A 10,258-nucleotide genomic window follows, 5' to 3' on the forward strand; every position below is an offset into this window, starting at 1 on the left:
GGAAACAAAAACAGAAAACAAAAGAAATACCAAACGAATCTTAAATTATGCAGTAGAAACGACTTTTTTGAATATTTCTAGAACCGAACCAGATTGGCTTAGGAATCTGCTTTGAACTTAGGACGTGGACTAGATCCCTGAACTCATCATTCAGTACAGGATCGGGTTCAATTTGGCACGATCCGAATAAGATCAGAGTATAGCTAATTTGCTTGGTGCATCAGTTAACGTTCATTGATGTAGGTTGAGTGAATATGAAGTTAGCCTTGATACACAATGCAAGGCAGGTTGAGCTCATCTTATCAATTGTTCAGCTTGTATGCTGGCCGAATCCAATTCTGACCACTGATCCATGGATAAGCAAAAAGGATCTTTAATGGCCCAGGCCCAATGATAGTTTTGATATAAGAATGTGTTCAAAATTTGGCACCGGCCCGGCAACCATAGTTGAGGTGGCCTTATCCCAACTGCCTGAGGATCGGGCAGAGTAGGAACGCAACATCCTCCTCTGTTTCGATCCCGATTTGTTTTTGCAGCTTTTATGTTGAAGTCGATGAGGATTGCCGGCTTCAAGTTGGGGTGGGCCAATTGGGCCGATTCTCACAAAATCTATGGGCAAGTTAAGAGTTTCTTCATTTTATTTATCTAACTCTTTGATTTAGTATGTCTTGAGAATCAATTGATTGACGGGTATATGCAAGCCTTACAGTCCTGACCAGGTGGTAGGTCGGTTTGGTCAAGAAGGGGTTCATGTTTCAAGATGCTGCAGATCTAACTCGACTCAACCAAGACGGGATCAAGTTTAGAGATGTTGCAAATCTAACTTGACCCAACCAATCTATCTGGACCTAACCAAAACCATATCAGGCTCATTATGACTCTGACGCGATAGTCGATCGTCAGGCACTCGTATGAATAGGACAAAAAAAACAAAAAAACAAAAAGACCAGCTCAATGTACAAACTGAAGCGTCAACGCTACTATTTCACAATAGAGATCCTACGCTATTAAAAAAAAAAAAAATGGATCCAGTCTAATCCTCAGGCCCTAGTAGTGATCACATCCTTAGAGACCAGCCCGGGTTTCTCCATTCTCGGATCATATCATGGTGGGCTCACCAAGAGTGAGCTGTTAGCCTGTTTGTGGTGGTGGTGGGAAGGGGCCACAGGTGGTTGAAACGCTGCCGCCGCGTCCGCCGGAGCACTGCCTTGGTGTGCTGCCGGAGCAGGCCGTTGATGGCCTTGAGGTAGTTGCTGGAGTCGTGGTCGCGGAGGATGGTGCCGTCGGAGCCATAGGCCATTGGGTCGCTCAGCGTCTCCAGTGGGTGTGGCGAGTTGAGGAAGGCTCTCAGGGCGCCGGCCACCGTCGATGCGCCCCCGGCCGGGTTTTTTCCGTCCAAGGTGTAGAGAGCTGCTCCTGGGGGGAGGAGAGGGTGGGGAGGAGAGGTTTTGGCGTCGGGTTGGAGGATGTACGTCTGGCCCAGTGGAGAATATAGGACTTTCTGTGTCGCCACCCGCAACGCATGGTATTAAATTGATGAATACGGAATTAGAAGAAGTACGGCAAAAGACAAATTATGACAGAGATATCAAGTGAAAGTTGGGTTGGGTTAGGTTGAGCCCAGTTCCGCTCGGCCTAACAACCTGGGTTGGACTAGTAACGAACCCAATATATAAGCGATGCTGGGATTAAACTGGGCATGGACCAAGGAGGCAAGGAAGCTCACTGGTCCGACACTCATTCAACCATTTAAGCTTTGTTTGGAAGAGCAGTAGAGCTTACTAAAACAGAACTTTTATAAAAAAATTATTTGCTGTTTGGTAACTATATTTTTAAAGTACTGTGCTACTTTAACATTTGTTTAGCTACAAACTAAAAAAAATACTTTTGCTACGACAAAATAATCATAAAAGACATTGCATAGTATCATACGATAGAGCATAATAAAATATAACATATATTAATACAGTAACATAGTAACATATGATATAATATAATATTATTATAATGTAATATTATATTATTATAATATAATAATATAATATCGTATACTATAGCATAAGAATTTAATATAATATTAAATTATTTAACATAACATATCAATGTATTATGATATAATGTAACATAATATTATATTTATAGTATAATATAATAATAAAGGTATAAAATATTATAATTATTAGCATAAATTAATTTTTCATAATATAACAAATTTTCTAGATAGGTGATAAAATTGGTTAAATAATTATTAAAGGGACATTTTGTATAATTGTTATATTTTATTACGGATATTTTGGTCCAAAAAACAGCTTTCCAACTAAATCTAAAAGTGCTTTTCGTAAAGCTCTAAAATGGAGCTTCTTTCGAAAAACTGTTTTTAATTTTTTGAAAAAAATAAAATAGCTTTTTAAAATTTTTACCAAACATTTTTATTTCATCTAAAAGTGCTTTTGAAGTGCTAAAAAGTATTTCTTGGTCCTCCAAAAGCTATCCAAACTGGGCTTTAATGGTTCAAAACCAAGTAGGCTCCTTGGATCACCATGGAGACGCATATGGATTGCGGATCATATGCGATGCACATGAGCTCCCTCCGCAGATATTTCGATGTGGATCCAAAGACATTGGATCATTAAATGGTGATAAGACCTAACCTTGTTCCTTGTAGGAAATCTAACACGAAGCTGATCTCCGTTATCTAGTGGACTTCCGGCCTGGTCAATTCCAACCAGCTCCAGTTAATCCGTGTTTCTTAGATCATAAACTTGAGAGACGTAGATCCATGTATCATAAAGGAATTAAAAGCTAGAAAAGAGGACTCACCTCGTTATTGAGACACGGGTGAGACCGGAAAGCTCTGTTGAGGCGCTTGAGGACATGGGCGACGTGGTTTGGGTAGCCACAAGAAAAGGCCCGGGGCACGACGTCCCGGTGCATCATCACCGAGCGCACCTGCCCCCGGCCCAGCCCCAGCGCTTCCAACACCCGCTTCCCCCCGCAGAACACGGACGGAGAGCCGAAGGTCACCACCGGGAGGAGAGCGGAGGGCTTGACGGCGCCCCGAGCCAAGAGCATGAGGTGGACGAGGAGCGAGAGGCTCCCTCCAAGCGAATGCCCCGTGAATCGAAGCTTCGCCCTCTCTCCGCAACGCTTCAAGTGGTCCTCGATCTCCGGCATGAACTGCTCGTATATTCCCTTCGCTGCTTCATATATCCCTCGATGCACCAGCACGTCCATCCCCTTTCGAATGCCCCAAAATAAGTTCGATACTTTTTCTTAGAAAAAATAACGATATAGAAACTTTGTGTCTCTGATAATGGACAACATTTTAATTCTTGTTTTTCATTAATATACCAGAAGCAATGGTCATTTATTTGCTCAATTTAGCCTGAGATGAGAATAAAATATTTTGTTGTAACAAATGCTACTAATGATCTGATGAAAACTCACGGATAGTATTAAAAAAAATTCCCGGATCACCGTTCATATAAATATTTTATCCGAAGTTGACATCAATATCTCTATTTAAAACATATTACTCCATAAAAACGAATAATAAAAACGCAAATAATTTCTGTTAATTTAACCATGCAACAGCCATCACAAAAGCACATTTATTATTTTAAAATCCGTCATAATTATGTAAAATATTATTTAGTATGTAAGAAAAGAAATAGGATAAAAATAAAGAAGAGTTGAAGAACTGAGGGGGAAAAAAGAAATGGAAAAAGATCAGCTGAAAGCCCACGCGGAGTGGAACTCAGGGTCAGAGATGCACCCCTAGAATTTCTACTATAATACTAGAGATCAAGGAAGATTTTCAAATAAACTGTTACATTAGAGTTTAAGTTTAGAAGCGAAAAAATTACCTCAAATTTGACGGGTTCGAAAAAAAGGTTGGCTTGCCACGAAGCCACTGAATCCGATCCCTGTCATTTCGTCCAACTGTTAGCAGCAGCTATTGGAACGACGGCGGCAGCCATGCAATGTACGAGGATATGAGAATAATTTTTTTTATTGAATTTTTTTAAAATAATTTTTAAATATATAATATTTGAAAAAATAATTTTAGTATTTTTATTTGAACATAAAATGATTTATATATGATTGAGCATATATTTTCTAAAAAAATATAAAATATTAATTATATTTTTAATAAAAAATATTTTAGTCATTGGTTTTGATGGCTTAAGTGTACTTTTGAAAGAAAAAAAAAATCTCAAAAATAGCTTTTTTATGAAATTTAAAAAATTTATTTTCAAAAAATTTACTTTTTTTTGAAAACTCTAACTAAATAGAAATTTTTTTTTCCTTGTTGGGCACATTTTTTTTCTATCTTCTTCCGCAAACCAAACGAATGCTAAGAAATTTTTATATCCACCTGGATTACGAAGCATCGAGTGCCGGTGCCGGGGTCGTCGCATACAAACCACTCGCATGGCGACGAATGAAGCGACCGGAGATCCTTTGCCGCCTCCTGCCGGGCCTCCTCCTCCGCCGCCACCACTGCTGTCATCGTCGATGTGGCTACATACGCTGCCACATTGGACTTGTATATCCGGCCGGGATTCACCTTCGGCGACTGCGCCTTCGCGGGCCCTTCGCCGAGTGTGTCATATTCGGAAGTCCCCTTCAGCGACTGCACCTCCTCCGGCCCTTCAACGAGTGCCTCCCCGCCGGTGGGCTCAGGTTCTCCGCCGAGGGACAGGAGGCCCTTGGCGCGGGAGTGGACGTAGGACGCGGCTGACGCCGCGATCTCGTAGGCCATGGACGGCCGGATCGGGCGCCTCATCTGGGTCCCCGGGCCGCATCCGCTGTCCGTACCGGTCGGTCCGGGCGGAGGGCGGGTCGAGTCGTTCTCGAGCCGGGCCTTGATTGCGGCCTCCGCTTTCTTCTCCAACGAAGAGGTGACAAAACGAAGACCGTAGTGCTTCATCAGGTCCTCTGCCTATAAATTAGAAATAAGAACAACTTAAATAAAACACAATCTCTTTGCAGAAATGCTCCCAAATCCAGCACCCTACAAAGCTAGCAGCAGTAAGATTTAACAATAGCAGCAATAACAAGAACAACAATAATGATAATGATGGTCCTCGTGATGGCATTAATAATAACAGTAGTTGTGTTAGTTGGAAAGGCTTCCCATTTTAATATGTTTAGTACGAGGGGGTTAAAAGAGAATTCGCTTGGAAGAATGGGAAGGTCGAATCATTTTTAAGGGAATTCCCATGCTTAGATTTCGCAAGTTGAAAAGATAGGAGGCAGCCCCAAAGTTCACATCATATAACAAAGGTGGGAAAAAACGGAAGGGTCATGCCGTCCAGATTAGCTATGTTTTTTTGGAAGATAAACCAAACTGCTGATTGAACCATCTCATTTATTTTTTTGAACCCAGCAATCCTCTATTTTTTTCTATTTTGTGTAGGTTTTTTATTAATAACGTATTTGGCTGTGCTCGGCGGTGTGAGCAGCGGATGTAAAAAAAAAAATAAACTATGCGATGTTGGATCGTACGAGGGAGGACGCCCATCAGGTCATGCGAAAGAGAAGTGAAAACGAACGGCCGTGATGAGAGGAGGAGACAAACTAACCTTGATCTCCGGTATCACGTAGGCCATGTTGCAGAGAAACGCCAGCTGGGAGAAGAGCTTGGCGTCCGTCCACGGGACAGTGGCCAAGAGTCGCGCGAACGACTCCTGATCCCAGTCGCTCAGCTCCTTCTTCCCTTCCCCCTCCTCGCCCGAGTCGTAACTCACAGTGCAGAGCTCATCCGTCTCCTTGTCACCGTCGCCGGCGACCTTCTCGTCTTCTTTTGGCTTCCGATCCCGCCACCGGATCCTCAGCTCCCAGATCCTCTCCACCCAATTCGCCCGCTTCTCCGTCTCCGATCCCACCTCCTCCTCACTGCTCTCCTCCTGCTCAACCAGTCTCCTCCCCCCATTCGCCTCCTCGGAGTCGAACAGAAACGATCGGATCGGGTTGGGGATGAAGGGGAACACGATGGAGCGGCTAGTCTTGAGCTTCGCGGGCGCCGCCGCGGCGGCTGCGGGGCGCGGGACGCTGAAGGAGCACCGGGGCTGGGGCTCCGACTGCGACCACGGCATCCCGGCGAGGTCGTTGCCGATCCCATCCTTCGCCCCAACTACTGCCGGCGGTGAGGCGCCGTGGATGCCTACGGTCGCCGCGATCATCCGAAGCCGGCGGTGAGTCCTCTCTCCTTTTTCTCCTTGGTTTTTTGAGGGATCTCCGAACGGCCGATGGCGATCCGGAATCAAAGAAATAACTAAAGTCTAGTTAGGGGAATTCGTCTTCCTTCCCCTTCCTCCCTCTCGTGAGCCCATACTCCTTAAGTAGCAAAGATTTTCATAACAAATATTTTTTTAAAAAAAATGAGAGAAACCACGAAAATGCCGCCCGCGATCGCCACATTACCCGAAATACCCTCAGAGCCTAGCTCAATTACCGGCATAAAACTTGTAGGAGGAAACTAATTATCTGCCATCCAGCCCGTCGTGCGGGCGCACACGGACGGCGCATGTAGCTTCCGCATAAAATTTAACGAGACGAGTATTATGGTAATTTGAGGAATTACTGGGGGTATATATATGTGGTATAAAAAGAGCACAGACGCACGAAGGGGGGTTGTTTGTCGTGACGCGGCCGTGGGCGGGATCCCTCAAGAAACGAAACCGGGCCCCGGCTTTTGTGATTTTCGTCCACTCCAACATACACTAGAAACACGAAGAAAGGTAGGAGATGAAGGGAATTCCAAAAGGCAAAAACTAGGCCAAAAGAAAGTGCCATAAGCCATCTTAGGATTTCACGAATATATATATATATATATATATATATATATATATATATATATATATATATGAAAATGAGAAAGAACAGCAACCTTTAGATGTCTCTAGCTAGGACGCAGTGGCCCTAGATCTTATCTTGTTGTATTAATTGTTCCTTTCCTTGTCCATCTCTTCTTTTTTGTAAATATCAAGGTGGCTGCTTTGTCACTGTGAAGTCGCTATGAACTGCTTTTGTAATTTTCTTGCTTTCTAAATAAAAGCCGGGTGGTATTACCTCCAGGATCTGGAATGATGCACGTAGGAAATAACATAAAGCGTTACAATGGGAGGTCAAAGTCCTGGCGGGTGCAACAAATAGCTGAAGAAGTTCGCAAGAAAAGAGTAAATATCTCGGTCTCGTGGAAGCAAACGCTGCTCAGGATACCTTGTTAGGAGAAACTTGGTAGGCCAAGGGATGATAAGTGGTTGGAAAGGTTCTAAAATTTTATTCCAACTGCTCTTCTCTGTCTGTCACCCTCTCTCTGCTTGTCTAGTGGATGATTTCATTTTTTTTATATGTACTAAAAGTTTGAAGGTGAGGGAGGAGGGAAAAATATCAAGAGAAAAGGTGGCGAAAGAATCCGGGGACGGAGCAGGAGGGGTGGCATGGTTTAGGAAGACCGAAATACCCTTATGCATATGAAAATAAGAGTCGAGATGGAGGGGTATTTTTGTCAATAAGACAAAGGACAAAGGGAAGGGGCGGAGGTTTTTGGTGCAGAGGGGTCGCGGCAAGTGTGCGGGTGAGGTGTTGTGCGGGCTCTCTGTTGGTTTATTAATAAAATATTTAATTTAAAATTTTGAGATTTTAAAATTTTATATTGGATATTTAACAAAATATAAATATAGTTAAATATAAGAATTTACCATAGACTCCCAAATAACTTGATTTTTTAAATAGATAACATTTAATTTCTATTTTTATCTCTCCCCTCTCTTAAAATTCTATAAAAATTTATGCTCATACATTTGATTGTGTTTCACGTGGTATCTTAAAAAAGAAGCATAAAAATGCTTTTTCTTCTCGCAGAACGTCTCGAAGGGATGTTTCCCAAATGGACTCTTGTGAAGACTTCCTTAAATAAAAAAAATGCATTCTCATGAAAAGATGCATCTCATCTGATGATGATTCCAAAAGACAACTCTTAATGGATGGATGGATCATGTGAAGAAATGGATTCAACAAAAGAATACTTAAGCATCTAATCATACTTACCTTTTCATATTTATAAATAGAAAAGTGATCTTACTTTCCATCTATGAGAATATCTTCTTTTCATCCAAATAACTCCAAATTAGAAAAGAGAATTAAGAGCACTAAATGAAGCGAACTCAAATGCACCCAATAAGCATTTGAGAATAGATTGTGTTGATATATAAGAGGATTGAAAAAAGGTTGCTTCAATGAAGATTTGCTGATTTTCAATGCATCTAGATTGGCTAGTTTGGGTTCGACTTTGATTCTTCTTTGTTAGATGCACTTTAAGGAAAACACGAAGCAATTCGTTGTATCTTAAGAGTAGACCGCCATCAACTGTTTGTACCTAGCTGATTATTTTCCAACACTCTCCACCTCGCGCCCATGGTTCCATGCGACAGCCGGAGGCCCGAAGTGAATCCGCCATGGAACATTTCTCCTCCCTCTTTGTTTAGAGTACAAACGAAATTAAAGAGAGGGACAAGGTTCTTAACCCATCTGGTATCTATAGGATCAACAGATCTAAAGAAAAATAGCAGTAACATGTCGACCAGAAGCTAGATCAAAACATACATCGGGCCAATTTACTGTGCAATGTAGCATTTATTTACGACCCAATTTACTGTAAGATGTTGAACACACAGGTATGGAAATCAAGCTGCAGCAATTTCACATAAGGTATGATCTACCTCATTCTCCTCTTGTGAAAATCCATTAGAAGTGCATGTGGACTCTTGAGGTCCCTACCAGATGCAGCTTAAAATTTCCATTTTGTCACAATCCAAGTGCATGGAACTGCTCAGATAGATTGAAGAGATACATGCACAATATGCATGAACAATCTTAACATGCGATCGCATAATCCTATTATTGCATCAATGTTCGGTACCCATATATAAATAAAGAAGATGCATGCTTATGTGCTCCAAATAAAACTAATCAATCTTCAAGTTTGATGGATATCTCATGGCCAACTAGCATACCATTAAATAGCTGCCGCAACCTGATGTCTTTCATTGCACCAGGGACAGTGATGACCAACTAATTGGAGTTAATAAAAGCATGCTGGTGTCACTGAGTGTGCCTATGGAACGAAAACAGGAGATGAATGAGGTCAGGTAGAGGTAGAAAAGCACAAAATTCATATACCGTGGCAAGAACAGACATAAGGTACACATGGAAACGTCATTAACGTTTGTGTTTGTCCCTGAATCATGTCACTAGTGCAATTTATAGTTCATTCCTGGAAACGTCATTAACGTTATACAGACCTACAACTTCCCAGAGATGGCTCTCCAAGTTGATAGAAAAATGCATCACATCGAAAGCACCTAATTAGAACAGAGGGATGACAGCAGCAGCAGCAGCAGCAGGGGCTAAATTTCAAGAAAAAAGCCTTCAAGAGGCCGGAATCGCCATCATCTACTTCCATAATTCCCCAAAAGTTCTGCACCTGTTCTCGGTTGCTTCCTGAGGTGGTAAACCAGCATGGGCATCTCTTCATGTCATGTCTTTTGAAAGGTCCTTTCCTACCAAAGAATCATCTGCAACCTGCTGCCAACATATGACTTCATGCCAAGATGCATCAGGAGTTGATCTCAGGTTTTCCCTGTGATCGTGTTCTGCCTCCCTGATGTTACAGAAGCGTTCTAATTACAGAACCATCAACCTGAGAACGTAAACATTACATTACATTTTGGCTTGAGATTTGAAAAATGGAAACTAACCCACCATAAATAAAAATACATTAAACCAAGTTAATCTCCTAAAACCACCTACTTTCAAATTAACAATGGGAAGTTAGTATGCGGAAAAGCTGGACCTTCTACAATAATCTGATATTAGTTCTGGATCCTTGAGGCTACAACACCTGTGGTTATGTTAATTCAAACGTCAACGAGGGAAAAGTCGAAAAAAAGAGTTAAGCCTCAGGATCGTAAGCCCCGTTCTGTTAATCCATGAAGATTGGATCAAGTGAATAACTGTGATTCGGTCATTAATCCTTCGAGCCAGGTTCTTCCGAGGGCTCCACACACGTCTCCGCCCCTCGCACAAGGCGATGAAGAACCCAGTTAAGCTCAAAGGGGTCAAACCCTTTCGGGCGCCACATCTCTGCGGTGAACGACCCAGGGACTTTCCAGGCCCAATAAAGGCCCATTCACTTCATCCCAAGGCTTGGTTGCCGTACTCTTCCCTTTCTTTAATTTAAGCATGCAAT

General features: G+C 42.3%; 1 protein-coding gene and 1 non-coding gene across 3 annotated transcripts; both read right to left on the minus strand.

Annotated features, from left to right (window-relative positions):
• Positions 1–955: 955 nt before the first annotated feature.
• LOC103708378 (phospholipase A1 PLIP1, chloroplastic-like) lies at positions 956–6,324 on the minus strand. 2 transcript variants are annotated; one of them, XM_017843121.4, is made up of 5 exons: positions 5,589–6,324; positions 4,379–4,945; positions 3,867–3,926; positions 2,821–3,237; positions 956–1,501 (listed from the first exon to the last, which is right to left on the minus strand). In XM_017843121.4, the coding sequence occupies exons 1-5, from the start codon at positions 6,186–6,188 to the stop codon at positions 1,115–1,117; spliced, it is 2,031 nt and encodes a 676-aa protein (XP_017698610.3). In that variant the 5' UTR covers positions 6,189–6,324; the 3' UTR covers positions 956–1,114. The 2 variants fall into 2 exon arrangements, with proteins under 2 accessions (XP_017698610.3, XP_088561114.2); XM_088704988.2 differs by lacking the exon at positions 3,867–3,926 and having other exon boundaries at positions 5,589–6,320.
• Positions 6,325–9,964: 3,640 nt separating this feature from the next.
• On the minus strand, positions 9,965–10,217 carry LOC148702574 (RNase MRP). Its single transcript, XR_015969212.2, has one exon.
• Positions 10,218–10,258: the final 41 nt, after the last annotated feature.

Source organism: Phoenix dactylifera, chromosome 9 (genome assembly GCF_051530095.1).
Source record: "Phoenix dactylifera cultivar Ajwa chromosome 9, Ajwa_hap1_PhDact_Kaust_v1.1, whole genome shotgun sequence".
Lineage (NCBI taxonomy): Eukaryota > Viridiplantae > Streptophyta > Magnoliopsida > Arecales > Arecaceae > Phoenix > Phoenix dactylifera.